Source organism: Hippocampus guttulatus, chromosome 8 (genome assembly GCF_054856545.1).
Source record: "Hippocampus guttulatus isolate MCC_2025c chromosome 8, RoL_Hgut_1.0, whole genome shotgun sequence".
NCBI classification, from domain to species: domain Eukaryota; kingdom Metazoa; phylum Chordata; class Actinopteri; order Syngnathiformes; family Syngnathidae; genus Hippocampus; species Hippocampus guttulatus.
In genome coordinates, this window is record NC_141268.1 from 5,466,161 (window position 1) to 5,488,499 (window position 22,339).

General features: G+C 42.8%; 1 protein-coding gene across 1 annotated transcript; it reads right to left on the reverse strand.

Moving 5' to 3' along the window:
- Positions 1-469: 469 nt before the first annotated feature.
- apcdd1l (adenomatosis polyposis coli down-regulated 1-like) lies at positions 470-20,789 on the reverse strand. Its single transcript, XM_086118886.1, has 4 exons — positions 20,482-20,789; positions 4,024-4,195; positions 2,546-3,065; positions 470-2,463 (listed from the first exon to the last, which is right to left on the reverse strand). The coding sequence occupies exons 1-4, from the start codon at positions 20,534-20,536 to the stop codon at positions 1,690-1,692; spliced, it is 1,521 nt and encodes a 506-aa protein (XP_085975012.1). The 5' UTR covers positions 20,537-20,789; the 3' UTR covers positions 470-1,689.
- Between the last annotated feature and the right edge of the window lie 1,550 nt (positions 20,790-22,339).

The window sequence follows — 22,339 nt, forward strand, 5'->3', positions numbered from 1 at the left end:
GATCGAACCCACGACCTCTGCTCTATGAGGTCGACGCGTTAACCACTTGATCACCGGGCCGCCCAACACTAGTATCATTTTCTCTATTTCGACTACCTAGTCATCTGTACAAGGTTGTTAAGCATAGAGAAGCCTGCTCTCTTTCACATAGTGCAGGCAGGGGGTCATTGGTTTGCTCCAGTCCTGCCTTAGGTTGTTTTTAAGTTACGAATGTGTGTGAATTGCTACAAGAAGACCAAGTCATGTGGAACTGTATTTATGAATTTACTGCTGCATCAGCGGAGGTTGGTGATAGACAGCGGCATGTTCCAATTTAAGTACAAATTCGGGTTATGTCTCCACTGTACGAATGGAAGTCTGTCCTGTACCTTTCTGAACACGCTGTATTCATTGGTCCAGAAAGTCATGTAAGTAGCATTTAGCTCCAAAATGTGAAGAGTCATCAAAACACAAGTTATGTGAAGCCGCTTTTAATACAAAAGAAATGAATGACTTCTGGTATTGTTTACACAAAACAAAACAAGACAAAAGAATTTACAGTATTTGTATACCGTATATATGACGATAAAATAAATAGTCATTGGACTAGCATAAAGGCTTTTTTAAAATAAGAGCATCTTATACCACAAAGTGGACTTGGACCCATCAGGATGGTAGCTGTTAGGAGTGATTACACAAAGTCTGCTTGTTGGCTGCTTTTCTTTCCAGTATAAACAATGGTCTGTACAAAGTGCATTAGTTCTACTTGCATCCTGGCTCAAAAGGAGCACTCTGCTGACCGACATTTCAGCAGGCATCTTGATTTGGCATGATGGCATTTCATAAAAAAAGCAGTTTGTACAATATATGACGGGAGAATGTTTTTTTTCCCCGAACTGAAATGATGGTATCGGTGGTCTGTGTGCAGTTTAATTTTAAGGAGAACCGAAGCTGGAGCTTAGGATCCTTAAAGTGGACCTAAAGGCACCACCGGAGGTCCAACAAGGGATTGGATATGAAAAAAATATACAGTGGTACCATGATTTACAAGTATAATTCATTCCTTGACTAAGATCATCGGTCAATTTATTCATGTATTAAATCACTTGTCCACATTGAAACGAATTGAAACGCCATTAATCCATTCCATCCTGCCAGAACGTAATTTATTTTGTTTTTAATGAAAACAAATAGCATCATATTGTATAAAAAGATAATGGAAGACAATGCAAATGATCTGGTTTTATAAAGTGTAATGTGTTGTATGTACATGTATGTCGTGTTGAATGTGTGCTAAAGGGGTATGTTGTAGTGACATCAGCAATTTGAGTCCATTTTTTTTTTCAGTGTGAGGGTCTGAGTGTGAGTAATGCTCTTTGCAAGGTTTCTCATTTTGTGTTTGACTGTTTGTCCCATAAAATAAACTGCTGAAATTGCTGCAGGGACTTTGACTCATCATTCATTGCTGTGTCTAAATTGCTTCTATCATTTTTACTTTTCTCAAGCAGCAGCGTATATGAAGCTTGCTTGTAACTCAAATTTTGGCTCATACCAAAAAGGAAAAAAAAAAAAAGATGAGCAAGCTGTCACTCATAATTTTAGAATCTCATAAATTGGGACACTTCTAAGTCAAGGTAGCACTGAACTGTCTATTTGGCTCCCCTGAATGTCTTTTAAGAAGGAAGAACCAGTCCCATCAGTGCCAAGTCTCTAAATAACCAAAATCCAGCTGCACAAGGCTGGTCCAAGGACCGCCAGGAGGATCTGTGTCAGCCTTCCGGTTCCGCTGGTATCAATCTGGACTTCTTTGCTCTTGAACCCTGACCCGTAGCGACTTGGGGGCTGTGTCTCTGTGCCCCTGCAAAGCACCAAAGGAGCCTGAAAGGAAGTGGGCCTCCTTATCGGATGGTCTGGGCTGGAACCGTCCGTTGGCCTCTCCCCAACATACAACAGTGGGTGTCTCCTGTAGTCCAGCTCAACCTTGAAAAGCTCATATTCCTTATGTGGCAGCTTGATGCCAAGCACCGTGCACCCATGCGTGGAGCTCAGGCCCTGTTCTGCTCTGACCTTCCATTTTCCGGCCTGCCCGCACTTCCCTGGCTTTGTCCTGTTCAACAACTTTGCCGTGGACTCGTCTTCAGCTGTCACTCTCACTTCGATCACCTTGAAGACAAACTCTGTGGCTCCTGGTACCTTGACTGAAGGGTTTCCCTGAGCATAGTGACCTGAAGCTCTCATCGTGAAGGTGTTCTGGGAGCAGAGGGGGTCCGAGTAATGGCGGTAAATCCCCTCCCACGCTTGTTGGTCAGGATCAAAGTGGAACTCTCTGGTGAGGAAGAGAACCGTGGGACGGGTTTCACACTGTTGGCTTACCCAACGTCCGGCCAAGGAAATAGAGGCTTGCGTTTGGCGGGGCAATACTGGGGGGCGTTGTTCTGTGGAGCGGTACACCAGGGCACACACGGGGCACGGATGGATGTGATGCTGAGGATGGATCAATGGAAGAATCATTAGTGTGGCCGTACTGTGTGCCAGACATCAAATGCTTAGTTGTCACTAAACTCACCATGGCGCTCTGCAGTGGCTGCTGGTACCCTGTCGGTCTATAGTGAGTTCTTTGGGTCCAGTCAGTGTGTATGTCCCCCAAGAAGAGTTCCTGGATTTTCTCCCCATTGTTGTGGTGCTGTGTCTCCACCCTAACCAAATCCAGCTCCATCATTGAGAAGCCCATAGCCACCAGGCACCCTCTTCCCGCCCGGGTATTATAAAGGTCCTGCCGCTTCCCAGGACTCAGCCGAGTTAGGCTCGGACCCAGGCAGGATGGGGGCAGCCTGGAGGTCAGTTTCTGCTGGGCTGCCAAGCTGTGGACGACTATGGTCACCCCGCTGAGGTGATGGTCAGCTTCTGTTGCTCCGCGGGTAATCCAGGAAGCCTGGCGAAGACGGAGCTTGCCTCGGATCGCCAGAGAGTAGGCGGGATTCTTGCACTCACTGTCAGCATAGTAGTGCTGCAGCGCCTGGAAATGACGAGCGGGGTGGAAGGTGTAGGAACGGGTGAGGAACTCTGGACCCGGACGAACTTCACATCTGAAAATACCAGCATAGAAATTGAGATTTTTCAAGCCTCCTTCCTGATTGGTAAATTCAGTGATTCTCTTTGAGAGTAGGGTTGTAAAACTAGGAAATTTTGAAGTGATAAACGTTCCGCGCGAATTAACAGGAATTTATCTGAATGAAAGGGAATGCATGGAAATAAACGGGGACTTTACAGAATTGATGGTTGGCTCTTAGAGAACTAGTATTTTTAGGAAAAATATATTTAGCATTATCGGGACCAAAACAGCCATATTTCATGACTTATGAGTGTCACCGTTTTTTTCAAATTATGTTTTTGCTTTATGATGTGAGCCAAAATTTGATGTACCGGTACTGTCGTAGTGTGCGTAATTAAGATGCAGTCGGTTTCAAGCAAGCAACAGTTTATTATAGGCCTAGCTCTAGCAGGCGTACATCCTGTTAGGTCGCTTTCAGAGTAAAAGCATTACAGCTATTACCACAGGTACCATCAAGTTTACGCCACCAGTCAAGTGGAAAAAAAATAGAGCAATTAACATAGTCGTGCCCGGACATAGGGGCAACTTGGTGCACAGTTCATAGGTTTGATTTCTGTGTGGAGTTTGTATGTTCTCCCGATCCCGACATGGATTTCCTCCAGGTACTTCGGTTGCCTTCCACATTCCAAAAACATGCACTGTAGATCAGTTGAACACTCTAAATTGTCCCGACGTGTCATTGTGAGAGTGAATGGTTGTTTGTCTACGTGTGCCTTGCGATTGGCTGGCAGCCAGTTCCCTTGCCGTCCAGATCAGATTTCTGTGGGGCAGACTTCTGGAACAACTGTTTCCAACATTTCGAGGTTTGTGGTGCTCATTTAACTAGTTTGTGCTGTGCCGTAAGAATACACAAGTGGCAGAACTCAGTGGTTAACCAAGAACCTCCTATAGTGTTGCTTTCTAAAGTTTCACTGTGTTTGAGAAAAGTTTACCTCGTTGATAACCAGGTACCATCCAGCCTCGGTGGTATTTCTGCTGTGATTTTCACTTTGTCCTGATGGTGGTGGGCGTGGCAATGGGGATGCCATTGCAGGCTTTCGCTGAAGTTAGAGGAAGTAGTTGGCACCTCCCAGAGTTTACTCCCTGCCGCAACCATCAATGCCACTAGGAAGTAGAAATGACAGCAATTCATTCATTGTGATGACCCCTGGAGAAAATTGCTTGTTTTTCAGCCATAAACAGGACTCCAGTTTTCATTTTGGTTACACTTTCGAAAGGTGTATCATGGTGAAATTTTTTTTAAATTGGGGACCCGAACACAAGCCGCCCCAGCTCACGTCGTAGCATTCCTTGAAACTAATTTGTATCTTAACAGGAGGCATGAAAATATCTTCAGCAGCCATGCTTGAATTTGTACAGGAAGAATTATTTCGAACATTTTGGTTTGAAGGGGCCGTTTGGGGCAAATTCCAGGTCTAACTCTGGATTTCATCGAAATAAGCTCAAATCCGAAGCAGGTATCCTCGACATAGGGCCGACGCAAATTTCCCAACATTTTTTGTCTACGATTTTTAATGTGAGGCGATCAAATGGTCCTTGTCTGTCTGAATCCTCCAAAATCACTTTCTAGGAAATGAAGGCCATCTTTCTTGAGTTGCCAAAGACGGCATGGTTGAAGTTGGTATTTGACCTTATATTGCTATCATATACAGTATCACACTAACATGAGCACAACATCCCAGAATAATGTTCAATTTCTAAACATCTGCTAAAGATCAGCAATTTATGATGCTTTGATTAAAATGATAGGACACATCACCCCTGCTAGCTACCACATTAAAGACTCGCGCGAACCACTCAATCAGACAAAAAGCCTTCAATGCCTCCCAAAGGCAAATGACTGATTACATTCTCTTCCTAAGCTCTTTTTCAAAGGTCTTACATCATGAGTGAGACAAATGTCTCAGGCGTCCGGAAGGTTCCGGACAGAATCGGACCCAACAAACGTAGACTCGGGAAAGTTGATCCAACAAAAATATTTGTTTACAAAAAAATAGGCGCAAGGCCGACAAAGTACATATAATGACGCTGGACAACAAGCCAGGAATAACGCGAAGAAAACAAAAAGCACTTGCACAAGGAAAGGACAAAACACGAATCAAAATAGCTTGTAAGAAAAGTACAAGAAAGACCAAAGCGCGTGGAGAACAAACCATGGATACACACTGGGCACACAACTTTAAGTATTTCATCCATTGGTACATATGAAATTGTAAATATGGTTAAATATTGTTGTGAAGCACAGTAAATTTGGACAGATTATACTGGATTTCTATTTGTTGCCTCTCTCTCTCTCTCATCCAGGAATGGATTTTTCGTCTATGTCAAAGCTTCTGTGCATTTCGTGGGTTCTTCTTTGCTGCATCGACACATATATGCAACGGCAATTCATATTTTGAATCGCTGCATCACCCGTTGCCGAGACTCGCCAATCACGAAATGTTATGGCAGAACCCCACATGCTTCCACTGTGCACTGGCTTGCACGGTTCAGTTGATCCCGGCCCACACTTGTTGTAATGGAAAAGCAATGGAGACCGTGTGGTGCGGTGCCAGGCCAAGCACTGCGAATTTGTTGGACTTGTGCACATCTGCTTTAGTTCGCCACCGAACAGTGCTCTCGGCTTCTGCGTGCCGAAAGGTGTGTCTCGAGACCCAAAGCAAAGATCAGGAGACTGATGGATTTTCTGATTGCGTCCTTGTGGTTTTACAACAAGAGGAAGCTCTAGAGTTTTGATTTCTCTTTTGTTGTTATCGCACTTCGCTCTTAGATTTTGAGGAGCATCATTATGTGACAGCTTTATGCCCACAGTTCCTCCCTTGTGGCTTCACAGCAACTCTGATCCACATTGAGCTGACAAGGAGTCAACTGTTAAGTCCTTGAATGAGCATCATATCATTTTACTCTCACGGGATTAAGGAGTATTCAAATGTTTCGGATGTAGACTTGCATTTTTGAAGGCTGATGCACGCACATTTAGACAGGCCAAGTGCGGAAAATTCCAACTGGAGCACAGATTTTTGTTTTAGATTTATTTGTACGCTTGTCAATGACTTTTCACATATTTATTGCTTCTTTACCCCCTGTTCTTGCGCAAATCTTCTCTCTGACGCACAATTTAGTGGAGTAAAAACTACTGAACTGATTTCTGCTCCGTAGAGCGGCGGGTGTTATGATCCTGTTCTTGTGTGTCTCCAGCAGGTGGCAGACGAGGGCCTTCCGTTCAGTGTGCACACCTGCTGCCATTGTTCATTAGCCAAGTCTTTAAGGACTGACAAGCTGCCTCCTGCTTGTCGGAGTATTGACTTTGTTGCAGCTCTTGCTCAAGTGTTTGTTTTCTAGACCCCTCAATCTCGTTCTCATCATAGCTATTCTTGTTCCATTGGTTCCATGTTTTTGTAAGTATAGTTTTTGTTTAGTCATTTGATCTTGCTTTTGTTTTTGCGTGTGAATTTGACTATTGACATTTTGTTGGTTTTCTCAGGTTAAGTTAAGTTCCTTGCCTTTTGCAAACGCTTTTTGTTAATGTCTTGTTTTTCCTGGTTCTTGTTGACCAGCGATTTCTGTTCCTACTCTGTTGGTGCGCTTTGTTCTTGTAAATACATATTTTTGTGATGGAGTTTTGTTTGATGTCTACATTTGTGGCATCTGATCGCTATTTCGTTCGTTCCAAACTGTGACAGCGGGACAATGGGTGATGTACAGTAGTTTTCTGATTGTATGTGTAACAGGGCCAGTTAAAAACTTGCAAATACTTTCTACACTGCATTATAATTACACAAAATCTGTGAAATAATGAATACCTGATGTGTTATTTTACACTGTGCTCCATGATCAAAAGGTGGAACAAATAAAAGTCATAAGGTTGCCAGAATAAAGCAGTAAATGTATGAGAAAACGTTTAGAGTAAAGGTTTTCTATTCTTTACATACATAGTATAATATATAGATATCCATCCATCCATCCATCCATTTTCAGATCTGCTTATCCTCACAAGGTTCGAGGAGTGTCCTCGAGCCGCTTCCAGCTGTCTTCAGGCAGTAGGCAGGGGACACCCTGAACTGGGTGTCAGCCAATCTTTCTTTTTCAATGAAATAATGGAAACGATATGAGAGAAAAGGCAGGAATAGTCATATTCTCCCCCAAAATAAACAACATGCTATCCTTTTCACATTTTCCTTCATTTTTCCACAAATATTGCATCAAGCTTCACAAAATGTAATTGGGTTTTGCTCCAAATTAATATAATTCACCCAAGGTGAGTGTCTGGACTCTACCCAGGATCATAGTTTGACAGAACAATATAAACGGTCAGTGATATGTGTTCATATTTTCTTCAGTACGGTATAAACTTTTTTTCAAACGGCATTGCATTGCTTTTCGCATTCAATCCTGCTAAAATTCATGTGGAGTTAAGACTCTGTGCAGCAACATCCGCTGGAAGCCAATCTACCGAAACTCCAAAAAAACAGAACCAAGTTCTTTAAAAGTCGTCCGGCAGGTCTGTTTTGTGTTAGCCATCGTAGCTACATGCTACATGTTGTCCAAGTGGTCACAGTAGTGAATGAACAGAGCGTCAAAAAAAAAACCCTGAGGTGTCATCATGTGGGCCTTTGCTATATATTTAAGTGTGTCGTCGGTGCCAAAAGCATGAAGTTGTATGGAGTGTTTCCCGAGGTCATGTGTCATTCCCTCTTGGATCTTTTGCTGTGCTGCATATGGTTGCATTTATGACAAAAAGAAAAAGGAATGAAGCGAACCCGTAAAAAGCAAAGAGCTTAGTAAAACAAAATTGCTCATTGAGAGTTTTTACAAAAAAAAAGAGCCTCGGTCAACCACAAGCGAGATGACGACGTAATGCGTCAAGATGCGACCCGCGACTCCATTTGGAGATGAGGGCAACTTTTTCAGTTCATTTTGTACTCAGCCAGTCAAACGGAATTAGACTTGATTTGCATTTCGACTTTTGTATTCTCATCTTCACGTGCAACTCCTTGTCGCACGTGTTTCATTTGGCAATCAGTTCCCCTCGCTGACCAGTCGATAAATAACTCCTTCCTGCTGTGGTTCAGAGGTCAACAGCTAACATGTGATGCAGGTGCTGTCTTTGTTGAAGAAAATGAAACAGCTGCAACTGGGTGGAGCACTTTTATTTTGCAGGCGTGTCAGGACCACACTGAAAAGAAAAGAAATATATACACTAGAATAAAGCTATAAGCTTATAGGAGAATAAAGTTGTATTTGTTTGAGGGAAAACAATGATAAAATAGTATTTTTTTTGCTAGGAAAAAGACACTACCCTATGTGAGATATTCCTATTCTTCAATTAAAAAAAGGCTTTTTTTTTTTAGAAATATTATCTTTTTAGGAGGGGAAAAAGTTGGCTTCAGCGATATTATTATGAGGTGCAAAAAACCCCAAATTGTACGACCAGAGAAAAGTATTATTTTTCTGTTTTAAAGTTTTTTTTTTTTTTAAACAAAAGAAATATTTTTTTAAGTCAGATTTGTTGACAAAAACAGTTTTAGGGAAGTGAAGTTGGATCTTAAAGGAAAAAAAGTTATTCAATACTGTCTTTTAAAACACCAAAAACATGTAATATTAGGTGTGGAAAAAGTCCTGTTTTTTTATTTTTTTAAATTTTATTTTTTTAGATTAAGTTTTGTTCCTAATGGAAAACAGGTTCTTATATCTTATTATTTAATTACGAATACATTCAGATTTGAAAAATACTTTTTCGTCTGAAAAAGTCTAGTACAGGAAGTCCAACATTCGGTACAGAGTCACATAGGAAGACAAAAAATATTAGATGATCATAAAATTCTGAAAGAAGTTTTATTTTGAAAATCCGGCATATCCCCCTGCCTGTGCCTCTGATGGAATGCTCATCTTGGTCATGTGATACAGGAAAAAAAAACGCACCAGTAAGCCCGCAAGCCAGCAAAAATAAAAGATTTTAAAAAAAAGTGTCTGAAGTTTAACAGACTAAAGAGTGAGACCGAAGGAAAGTCAATAACTTCCAAGAAAAACCAATGTACTGTATATTTAAGAAACAATATCAGCATTCCTACTAAATTTTGATGTATATGGCCAGTTGATTCCCACGCATGACATCCAATCTGCTAAATTTGTGCCAACAGGCTGGCGAATGAGTCAGTATCGCCACCAAATCTGCTTTGGCATATGGAGTCCAAGCACCTGGCATTAGATGTAAGCTTGGGGGTGGGGGGCTGGTGGGAGACTGAAACAAGCAGAGGGCCTTTCACTCACTGCAACAACTCTTTGTGTTTCGGTTTATTGATGTTTCTATCTGTAAAAATACGTATTTTGTTCATAGCAACAACAAAAAAAAAGACTGCTCTGTTCCACACTACATACATGTAGATGATATTTTGGGGCAACCTCAACTCAACTCAACTGCATTTATGGAGCATTCAAAAACAACCACCGCTGTACACAAAGTGCTGTACATGGAGCAAAAATCATATGTATGGTGAGTTTTAAAAATGGGCAGCGACGGGGCTTGCCGAACGTTCAGCGGGAGGTCATTCCAAAGAGAGGGACCGCTTCTTTTGATCACATTTGGGAGTCTTTCTTCTTTTAAAAACAACTTCTAGGTGATTGTCTTTTGTTCTTTTCCTCAAAGGGACACATTGAGCATACGCTGGAATTGAACCAAATCTGTTTTCCATGTGGAGACAAAAGCCTCCAAATGTGGCCCTGACGACACGCCAACATGTCTCATTGCCTTTGCGTGTCTGTCAGAGATGGACAAGATGATGGAAGATGGTGTGTTTCACCGTGTGTGTGTGTGTCCTTATTTTTTAGTTTTTGTGTGTATACCTGGATGTTGATGTGTGCTTGGTGCTTGGCCATGTGTGTCTATACCCGTGTCCTGTGTTTGTGTTTGTGTGTGTGTGTGTGTGTGTGTGTGTGTGTGTGTGTGTGTGTGTGTGTTTGTGTGTGTGTGTGTGTGTGTGTGTGTGTGTGTGTGTGTGTTTGTGTGTGTGTGCGTGCATGTGTGTGTGTGTGGGGGGGGGGATGAGTAGTTTCTCACGGCACTCAGGCCAAAAGAAACAAAAGAATCATTTCTGTCCTCATTGCTTATCTTGTTGTCGCAATCATCTTGTGACCCTACTTCAGTGAACGTCCCTGGGGTGCATTCTTCATTCCATTATCTCCTATCTAGACCCTTTGATCCATAATCGGTGGCGATGCATGACTCGCTGTGTACTCCGATGCCCTTTCTCTCCAAGATCTTCTTGTACTTGATTGGACAAACAAGAACTTTATTGAAAGTTGCTCTCAAAATGATATTTAAATTGATGCTTTGATATTGTGTGGTCTTATCTCGAGTCTGTTTCAGAAGAAAGGTAACCTTTTTGTCATGTTTGCAAGGTGGTGGTGGACCCCAAAAAGCAGGCAGGAGGGAGGAGCAGGGTGAACTTGAAGAATTGTATTAAAATATAGAGAAAACTAAATCCAAAACAAACAAAGACCAAAGTATCCAACAAAACACATGACTGAAGATAAAACATAACAATGACCAAAACATGACTGAAATATGACAAAGAAACATGACAGCAGCAAAGAGCACCCAGCAAACAGCAACAAACAAACATGACAGGAGCCAACAGCAACAATGACCCGACCATGAGTGGTCGGGTGGGAGTCCTTTCATAGCCATAATTGCCAAACGACCAACAGGTGTGCAACTGCAGGGAAAAGCCCCACAGTGCCACCTGTTGGTCACAAACCGAAACATGACACCTTTCCACATTTTGAAAATTTTGTGTGGAAAATAGTTGAAGAAAGCGGACATAATTTGGGGTCAAGACATCCATCACTTTGATGGCTGGGAAGAAAAAAAAGTTACTCAATGATAATCTATTAAATTTCATTCTTTTCGGGATGAATATATTTTAAAGGTGTTTTTCAAGTACCGTAGATTCTTTCTAAGTTGACGTCTTTCTAGGAGGGCGGCCCGGTGGTCGACTGGTTAACGCGTCCGCCTCACAGTGCAGAGGTCATGGATTCAATTCCAATTCCCAAAACTTTTGCATGTTCTCCCTGTGCCTGTGTGGCTTTTCTTCGGGTATTCCGGTTTCCTCCCATATTCCAAAAACATGCACCGTAGGTCAATTGAACACTTTAAATTGTCCCTAGGTGTCATTGTGTGCGTGAATATTTGTTTGTCTATGTGTGCTTTGCGATTGGTTGGCAACCAGTTCAGAGGGTACCCGCCTCCTGCCTGCAGATGACTGGGATAGGTTCACAAATAATAACCCACCCGACCCATGATTGGTCATTACCTGTGGCCTGCGCAACTATGATGTCATTTTCAGTCGACAGTAAATGGCAAACTGTCTGCCCCCTGAGATGAATTTTCGCCCTGTCCAAATAATCACACTTCCACCCGTGTGCCTCTCAATTGCGTGTTCCCGGTAAAGGTGCGAGTGTATAGAGTGTGCGAATTTTCTAAACTGCTCGGTTGCTCTCTCTCTTTTGCGCTCTTATTCCACACTTCGTCTTAGCCCACACTCATGACCCCTCACCAAGAGCAAAATACCCTCAATTCATTGCAGATTTGATCAAAATAGAGAAAAACTGGCAACAATCGGTGGAATTTTTGTGCCTGTGCTGAAAAAAATGTCTTTTCACGTGCCAATTTCTATTTTTTACGGTTTACAAATATTTGAGGGTGGCCCAGTGATCCAGTGGTTACTGCGTCGACCTCACAGTGCAGAGGTCGTGAGTTCGATCCCGGCTCCGGCCTTCCTGTGTGGAGTTTGCGTGTTCTCCCCGTGCCTGCGTGGGTTTTCTCCGGGTACTCCGGTTCCCTCCCACATTCCAAAAACATGTATGGCAGGCTGATTGAACGCACTAAATTGTGCTGAGGTGTGAGTGTGAGTGTGAATGGTTGTTCATCTCTGTGTGCCCTGCGATTGGCTGACAACCGGTTCAGGGTGTCCCCCCGCCTACTGCCCAAAGACTATCACTTGCCGCAACCCTTGTGAGGACAAAGTAGATCGGAAAATGGATGGATGGATGAATATTGCCAAAGCAACAACCGGTGCCGCCATGTTTGATGACGGAGATCCAACACAGTGACACAAGTCGATGACATAACATGCACTGTCCCATTTCTGCAGCTTTCGCATGCTTGTAACCAGCGCTCTCAAACACTTCATGCACTTCTACTACTGTAAGTGAACACTTCATTGAGGCCTGTAGGTTGGAATGTGGGTATTTGGATGCAGTCGAAAACGGGTGGATTTAGCATCTTAATTCATGTTCCACAAACACACTATTCATCAGATTACCACGTTTTGATTATTGGGACCGCAAAGAATATATTATTATATACTGTATTTTTTCAGGTTCACTCTGTGTTCCTTTGACAAGGTCCATCGAAAAGCCACTAAGAAGTTGGGTTACAGCATGGTAGATTAAATTAGTTAGCTTCGATGAAAGATCCTGGCCAGAGTTGAGCACCCCCAAAAGCTCTGCATTCACCCGCAATAAAAAACACCTGGATGCCCGTTTATAGGAAATAAAAGGAACAACTAAAACAAACTCCTTCCATGAAACTTGCCGTTGCCAAAATGCAACACTGGCTCTTATAATGTCAATAAATTGCTGCTAAATGCAAAACAAGTGAAATACAAAGGACTTGTAATACAGTACAAATGGTGCCCATTGTCTCCCTCCTCATTTGTGTCAGTCAGGACAAGGACAAGTTGATCTTTTCAAAGGGCCAGAGCTCGGTGTTGTTATTCTAACTTGGGTCATGTGTCCGCGGGGAGGCAACGCAGACGCCGCTGTTGTCTTTTCATCATACTTTGAGCCATTTAATCCCAAGGTCTTGTGTATTTACACAAGAGATCTGCGTGGCTTTGCCCGCTGGATATCAAAGTCTGGCTCCTGTTTGCACGTGGCCACTGGGCTTCGAGGGACAACGGCTTTTTAAAAGCCTCGATCATGTTTGTCCTCATGAAAATCAAATTCCTAGGTTGTCAAATCTAGAATTCCCAAACCAGAAAACAAACGGTGTCATTTCAACAAATGTGTGTCATTTTTGCAGTAGACACCAGATGACACAAGTGAACTGTCCCCGTTGTGATCATTCACCACACAAAAAGTTGTTTTCACATCTCACAGTTTTGCAAGAAGTCAAAAGAACACAACAAGCTCAAAATACTCTTGTCTGAGTAGACCCAGAACTTTGAGAATGACGAGACCCTCCAGGCCAGCAGACACTGAAGAAGACTGCAGCTCAGCATGTACGTATTGTTCTCAGTGGACTACAGCACGATCACTTCAAGTCTCAAAAATAACATTTTCTTTTGCCATGTGATGTGTTTTACATGGAAATGTACAAGTTGGAGCTGGACTGGAAAACAGATGTATTGATTACATCACCCCCCCCCCCCCCCTCCCCACACACACATATCTATTCTCCCTTCTCATACAGTACATTGCATCTCGTACACTGTGCTGGATATAAATGATGTCTAGCTCTATGGTGTTAATGCAAAAATTCACATGTAAAAAATAAATATGGAGGGGGGGGAAGTCATTCAGTGAAAAATGTATTGCACAAAAAAAATTCAAAGAAAAATGTACGTCAATGAAACTTTTAAACATCCATCCATCCATTTTCCGATCCGCTTATCCTCACAAGGGTCGCAGGGGGTGCTGGAGCCTCTCCTAGCCGTGTTCGGGCAGTACGCGGGGGACACCCTGAACCAATCGCAAGGGCACACACAGACGAACAACCATCTGCGCTCACCCTCACACCTAGGGAGGAAACCGGAGTACCCGGAGAAAACCGCCCCATGCCTGTGGAGAACATACAAAATCCACACAGGGAGGCCGGAGCTGGAATTGAACCCAGTACAGCTGCACCGTGAGGTCGATGCGCGAACCACTGGACCACCGGGCCGCACTTTTAAACATTTAAAGATGAAATGCCAATGTATTGTACTTGAACTCCACCAGTAAAATGTACTCACTGTGGATTGAAACAAAAATAAAGCTTCTTTGTAATATATTAGATTGCAGTTAGTGCTTGAAATTTTATTTGTATTGAATCCAGTGATTCTTTCACATACCACAAGTACAAAGGGGCCACATGAGAAACTGGAATGCTTATTGAACGCCAAGCCAACATGCTAACCCCAACTTTGTCAATATTATTTTTAACGTATTAACAAAAAACATATTGCCTTGTTGGACGGCAATGTGATCGCCGAGTTAGAACATCCGCCTCTCAGTAGACAGATGCAGGGTTCGATTCTGGCTCCGGCCTTCCTGTGTGGAGTTTGCATGTTCTCCCCGTGCCTGCGTGGGCTTTCTCCGGATACTCCGGTTTCCTCCCACATTCCGAAACCATGCATGGCAGGTTAATTGAACACTCTAAATTGTCCCTAGGTGTGAGTGTGAGCGCGCATGGTTGTTTGTCTCTGTGTGCCATTCGATTGGCTGGCAACCAGCTCAGGGTGCCCGAAGACAGCTGGGATAGGCTCCAGCAGCCCCCGCGACCCATGTGAGGATAAAGTGGATGGATAAATCATAGTATATTGTGATCATGATCAAAGTTTTTTTTTCACACAGCACTACCTGTGAGTATTGATATATCGTCTGTCCAAATGGTTGTTCGTCTCTGTGTGCCCTGCAATTGTTCAGGGCGTACCCTGCATACAACCAGAGGCCAGATAGGATAAGTTACAGCACGCCCGCGAACCTCGGGAGGATAAGCGGCTCAGATAATGGACAGAAGGATGGATGGATATTGTCTTGTTTCAATAATATGGTATGCATTGTTATAATTAATACAAATCCATCCATCTATTCTTTGCACGTAGCACTTCTTCCAGACTTATTGGTACAATCGTATGCCAGACACCGTGGCCTTTTTGCCTTATAGACAGAAAATAATGTGAAAATGCAGTGGGGAAATCAATTTATTCAAGTTCGGCGCGTTTAATAATTAAGTGGTAACTTAAGATGCCTGCCGCTGTCTAGCAACCAGTGACCAATCATTTGAGGAGGATGCTCCTTCTGTGAATTTTCTTCATTGTGTTGCCACACTTGTTCGCTATCTAAGAAGTCATGGTCTGCTGAATCCTGTCGAGAAAAAAAAAGGAAAAGCCTACTACAACAGCTGAACATGATATGAGGTTAATCAGAGGCCTAGCTTGCTAGCTTGCTGCTAGCTTTTTGTATTAATAAGTGTGCATTTTGGAATGAATCGTGCAATTTATAAGGCAACAGTATGTACTATTGTTTCTTATTTGTCCTATGAAAACTTTTTCTGCCTCCATTTCAAAATGTTGACTGTATTTTCCTTTTTGCTGAGCATCTGTGGAGGTTCACCAGCTCGACCTTGCTTGTCTCCCTCACAATACACGTGCAGCTCCAAAAGAAAACACTCTGCCAGTCATCATCGGGGCTGAGAGAGGCGCACTTTGAATGTGTATATGTGTGTGTGTGGGTGTTTGTGTGGTGGGGGTTTCTGGTGATTGCACCTGGGCAGACATCTCTTCCTTATCCGCCTCTGGGCCCTGATGTGCAGCGCCCCCGGGGAAGGGGGAGTGTGGGAGGCGCGGTGGAGGCACCGTGATGTCCACCTCCTGTTATTCCAACCATTAACATAATAGCAACATTAGTTCCAGGGCCACGCTCGCCTGCTCCGAAGCTGCCATTGTTCGAAGGCAGCTGCCGGAGAAGAAGAAGGAAGAAGAAGAAGCTTCTTCTTCCTGTGTCTTCAAAGGGCACGAAGGAGAAGGAAGAAGAAGCTTCTTCTTCTTCCTTCTCCTTCGTGCCCTGAGCACGTGCCCTGAGCACAGAGCAGCCATTCACTAGCGCCGGCTTAGGTTTTGGTTCGACGGGAGGCGTTTGAATGCTGACAAATTGCTTCATGGCTTCCTTGTGATTAGTGAGTGGCTGTGTGACATAATCCTCACCAAATTTGGGGACCTGATGTATTTTGGGAGCCTTCATTTCTTTGTTTATACACTCATATGTGCACCAAATTAACACTAGGACACGGTGTGGCTGTAATAATGATCACGTTTGGTGATGTACTTGTGGTGGTCAGAAGGTTCATCAAGAAAGGCTGCAGCCAAACGGGTTTTTGAGTACTCGTGGAACCTATTTGGTGTGACGCCATAACAGCTAATGCACACAGCCATACTCGCCTGCAAGAGGCAAAGCCTGTGACTTTGCGGCATTGAAAGCCATCCATGCGGCATTTTCTCGGTCATTTTTTTCGGTCAATACTGCTGCAAGGTCTGTTACTGATGACACCTGTTTTGCTGACGTTGTGTCAGACGAGGTCAGTGCTGCAGGCACATAATACCGGTAGATAAATCGATAGATTGCTTGTTGTTGGAATATAAGTGCTGAATAAATGTTACATCTATCATATTCACATCTACAATCGATCTGGCGCATCACTCAATAGCAACCGGTGGGAGGGCCCAGTCAACAACTTGACGTCACATCTGTTCCTAACATGACACTGTGCATAGGAATTGACTAGGGGATTATTTTGTCAGATTCAAGAGACTTGATACAAATGTATGAACACCAAATATTTATCAAACATTCCAATATTGCTCCCTTTGCAGATCAATGGAAAAAAAAAGCGCTTTGACATTTCGGTTGTAATTCTTGACTTACAAGTGTTTCTCTCGATTAGTGGTCCTTAACCTGGGTTCGATCGAACCCTAGGGGTTCGGTGAATTGGTCTCAGGGGTTCTACGGAGCCTCTGCCATGGAGGTGAAGACACATCCGACTCAACATGTTAATCAGTTGTGACACGCCCGCTTGGCCATCACTGGCTGCTGACGATCACATTACATTGCTTGTCCAATTTAGTTCGCTCAGTAGTCAACATGTGGCTGTCGTGATAGTATGTCGTAAAATAAAAAAATAAAAAATAAACGACTTATACTTATGCTTTGAAACTTTATTTACTTTTTTCTGTTCTTAATAAATGTGTTTTTTAAACCTTGAATTGGTAAAAAGTCATATTTTTGTTTTTCACTAATGAAGGGTTCGGTGAATGGGCATATGAGCTGGTTGGGTTCGGTACCTCTAACAAGGTTAAGAACCACTGCTCTTGATAAAGGCTGTCAATCAGACGATTTTTTATTTTTTTTTTGGGCTTTAGGTGTGAGCCAAATACAAGTGCTTGATGGTAGCAGTTAATGTCACAAAAGTTGCAATTTGGTCGAAAGTGAGAAAATGAAAGAGGAAAAACACTTCAAGCTGTTTATTGCCAGTCTTAGTTGAGGTTTACTGGAGAATTAAAGTGGTCATGGGAAATGCTCTGTCACTTATATAGTGCTTTTCTAGCTTTGGTACTCAAAGCGCTGTATGCTCTTTCCTCATTTACCAACTGATGACGCAGCAGCTGGAGCAACTGGGGGTTCAGTATCTTGCTCAAGGACACTTCGATAAAAATGAGAGATCATGTCGTGTGCGGTGGGAAATTCCCCAACGTCAATTATTTTGGACAAAAAAAATAATGACATTATTTTATCATAAAAATACATGCCAACTATACATAATATGAGGGAAATCAAATGCTCTTCCACTAGCTGATAGACTGTACTCACAGGTAGTGCTGGGTGATATGGAAAAAATATTTGATCACGATAATATACTACGATCTATCCATCAATCCATCCATCCATCCAGGCACCCATCCATTATCCAAGCCCCTTATCCTCATGAAGTTCGTGGGCATGTTGGAGCCTTTCCCAGCTGTCTTCGGGCAGTAGAAGGGGTACACACTGAATTGGTTGCCAGCCAATCGCAGAGCACACACAGACAAACAACCATCCACGCTCACAATCACACCAAGGGACAATTTAGAGTGTTCAATCAGCCAGCCATGCATGCCGTCACGGAGAAAAGATGCCAACTCCACACTGGCCGGGTCCTGGAATCGAACCCTGCGCCTTTGTACTGTGAGGCAGACATGCTACCAGTCACATCGTGCCGCGCTACCCCTATATATTTTCTGTGATTCTATTAAAAAAACATACAACAAATTATGACGACTTACCTTTTCTCATTTTATTTTGAAGTGACATAAAAAACTGACTTATATCAAATGAGAAATGCCTCCAGTGGTGCTGCTGTAGTAAATTGTCAAATGTAAAAAGAAACAAAGTAGCCTACACATATTTGCGCAAATGTAGATATCAATCTAAACAAGAGGCATAAAAAATGTTTCTGACAGAAATTGATTAAAAACTGACATAAAAACATGAGCTGGACTATAATATAATTTTGAGAACATTGATTGTGCAGATCTCAAAAGTCCAAATCAAAACTCAGGACCCATTGTGAAAACAAGTCACATTAGTAATACAATCTGTAATCAATATAATAGTGTATATCCATCAATTTTCAGAATCACTTATCCTCAATATTCATTACGAATTGATAATTACTTTTAATCTTCTAGGTCACTCCTCTCAGCTGTAACATTTCCTCTTTGTCGTCTGTGTGTAGCATTATATTGTATAATTTTCACTCCAGACACTTATTAAATTGCCTGCTATTTAGCTGCTCAAAGTTGGATATGCTACGTTTTAATGTGATTCCAGTGAGACCTCTGTGAAGTGTACTCAGTCACCCGGGCTTTCATGTCTTTCATGATGGATAACATGACATGAGCTTAGCAAGTAGCCGAGCTTCTCAATCTTTCCCACTGTTAATTACGCCTTGTAATATTTTTGTGAGAATGATACCTGTAAGGAGTGTGTCCCATTTGCTGCTATGGAGACTGTGATTACTGACATCGTCGGGAAATTGCACTGTGTTTATGGGCGGCAGTAGCCAGCCAAAGCTTGTTTCTAGCGAGCTGCTGCAGCCTAATTTAGCCAAGTAGCACCGATCTCATCTCGGCACGCAGACCATCCGCATGACAGTCTCCACTCAATTATAGGAAAAACCTCAAGTAGTTATAATTACAGGTTTATTGTTGATAGTTTATTGTTTCACATGGTGCAATTCATTTTTTGGATTCACCCACCTTGTTATTTATTACATTTCTTGAGCTGTTAGATAAATTTTTGCACTGTAAATCTGTCATGTATTATGACCACGGAATGATTCAAGTCCATATCTTGTTAAGTCTGCCACTTGGTGGCAGCTATGTCGCATGAGAATTATAAGTGTAAGCTTTCACCCATCAAATCAAGCGTCCGCTGTTGACGCGACCGCTGCATTTTATTGCAGGTGACAATGCAGGTGATAAATTACAATAGGCATTGTAATTGCAAGCAACATGATACACACTTTCGTCTTGTCTTGGCAGTGTATATTGTCATATCATCCAGCTCTACTCATAGGCATGTATTCTTTATCCTCTGGCAAAAATTAATAATATTACTGCAGCTCACTTAGTTGCAAAACTGTTCTTTACGTATGCATGTGTGTATGTATTATACTGCCCCTGGTGGTCAAAGCATTTATACCAGAAGGAGTCAAAACAAATGGCTAAATATCCCTAGCTACTAGGCAAACAAATCGACCTTTTGATGTTTTTTGTGATCTTTCTGGGATCCACTAATATACCACAAGATGGGACAAAAGCACTACTTAACAGGAAAGTACACATTGAAATTGGTCTCAAGGAAATATGCTGAAGCAATACATCTCTACTAAGAGACTAAGAACTTTATATGTCAGGGAAGAGCCAAATTTAGCCTGGGTTGTTACTGGAAATTACAAAGATATATGCGTATACATATATATATATATATATATATATATGTTTTTGTCCGATAAAGTGAGCTACAATTAAAAAAACAACCATCTGCAAGGCCTGCATTTTTAACAGTAATGTTGTAAATTGAGATGTAAATGATATTTAAGTGTTTTGGGATAATAGTTTTTGGTATAGTTACGGTATAACCTATTAATCGAGGCAATTATATGGGGTTTTTACTTTGGTCATCTGGGGTAGGGCTTGGTCCTCATTGCCACAGAAAAGTGGGACATGGTATAGTATTACAGTATCTTTATTCCTCCATTTATGCTAGTGACGTATGGTGACTGGCAACAATTCCATACTCTTCCTCCAGATGGCAAAATGTAGAATTAACCTGTGTTTCCACTTGTTGCCATCTCAACATTTCATCATTTATGTGTTCAACTAAACAGGCCCAGATTTTACACATAAATGTATTTGTGTGTTGGTTGTTTAGATCATTAATATTTCATGCTATACAATTTTTGTGAGGTGGTTTGCCGTGAGCTATTTTCCAATATTTTGTTCTTGGCTAGTGAATAGTTAAGAAAACACAGATCTTCGGGGTTTGAAAATATGGTGAAAGTCCCCCTCTACCCTTTTGCGTGGACTTACCTTGCCAAATGAAGCAGACCCCCCAGAGCGCGTGTGCCGAGCTTCTCGTTGACATGATTGCTGCCTTTCAACGTGCAACTCTTTTAGATCCCAGAACTCGAGAAGCTCCTGTCAGCAGCAGACACTCACGTGACCTGTCACCATGACACAAACACACATAAAGCGGTCCTGTAATCCTACACACGCTGCTGCGGCTACTTTTTCTTTTATGTCCAGTTGTTGGCTTCCATGCTCTGGTGGCAAAAACATCAGTGGGCATGCAACATCTCCATAGTGGTGCTCTCCTCGTGAGTGTGTAGCACACAGTGGCTGGCTTCCACTCATGCATGTGGAGCAAGTGTGTGCGTGTGTGTGTGTGTGTGTGAGTGTGTGTGTGTGTGTGTGAGGAGGAGTATAATGTGATGGTGGGAGGGAGTGTGTGTGCATTCGAGGGTGAGAAAGACAGAGAGGGAGAAAAGCAGATAAAGAGCTTTGAGTGTGTGTGTGTGTGTGTGTGTGTGTGCTTTCAACTTCCTAAATGAAAAGCTCAAGGGAGTGTTCAGGTGCGAAGAGTGCAGTGGGGACATTTTTTTTTACTTCCAATATTAAAAGAGACATACTTTGCATTTTTTGTGACTATTTAAAACTGTTCCCAGATGTCCGAAAATGTCTCTAATATGGCTTTTCCAAAACACCCCTAGCATCGAGAATTGAATTTTTTTTTTCAAGCCTTTCTGAAATTAGCCTGAGCGGGAAGTCCTGTCTCAGGCAAATGAGCCACTGCTCACCACGCCGGTTTGAGTTCCTTTGGGTAGTGCACGTGAGATCTCATAAAGACAAAAACGTTTGGTTTGTATTTTCACTCATGGAGGCAGCACTTCCTCATAAAGCTATACACACACTAAAACCCGAATACACACAGAAAACACACGCAGAAACAGTGAGAAACCTGCACCTCTCTTGCTCTCTCTCTCTATCTATCTATCTATATGTATAAAAAAAAATCCTCGTCTCACCCCCCCTCGGGTGGTGTCCGTCCCTCATTCAGCTCGGGTCCTCTACCAGAGGCCAGGAAGCTTGAGGGTTCTGCGCAGTATCCTTGCTGTTCCCAGCACTGCACATTTCTGGACTGAGATGTCCGATGTTGTTCCCGGGATCTGTTGCAACCACTCATCTAGTTTGAGGGTCACTGCCCCGAGTGCTCCGACCACCACAGGCACGACCGTCACCTTTACCTTCCAGGCTCTCTCCAGCTCCTCTCTGAGCCCTTGGTATTTCTCGAGTTTCTCGTGTTCCTTCTTTCTGATGTTTCCATCACTTGGGACCGCTACATCCACTACAACGGCTTTCCTCTGCCCTTTATCTATGATCACGATATCTGGTTGGTTCGCCATTACCATCTTGTCAGTCTGGATCTGGAAGTCCCACAGGATCTTCGCTCTGTCATTCTCCACCACCTTCGGAGGTGTTTCCCATTTTGACCTTGGGGTTTCCAGTCCATACTCCGCACAAATGTTTCGGTAGACTATGCCAGCCATAGTCTACCGAAACATCTGGATAGCGGCTGGATAGCTCAGTTGGTAAGGCATCCGTCTCCCGTTTGGCATACGGGAGACGGTGGTTCGAATCCCGCTTGGGGCAAAAAATGAGCACATAACACCATCCATTGTGGGTCCTTGGGCAAGATCCTTCACGCGAATGCCTACCTCATACAATGATGAGAGACAATAAAATGAATGACATGCCGGCTCAGATGTCGCCCGGCCAAACAAGGTCTGCGTCAGGTGCTGGGGAACCAGAGCACCTTGATGAAAAATGGGCTACTGGAACAAAGCGGAGATGGGCGAGATGCGATATATATGTATACATATATAGAGGC

Coding starts and splice junctions, on each gene's coding strand:
- apcdd1l (XM_086118886.1), bottom strand. CDS start 20,536: ATGTCAACGAGAAGCTCGGCACACGCGCTCTGGGGGGTCTGCTTCATT. Junction 4,196..20,481: donor GGTCTGCTTCATTTGGCAAG/GTAAGTCCACGC, acceptor TCTACTTCCTAG/TGGCATTGATGGTTGCGGCA. Junction 3,066..4,023: donor GGTACCTGGTTATCAACGAG/GTAAACTTTTCT, acceptor TGGTATTTTCAG/ATGTGAAGTTCGTCCGGGTC.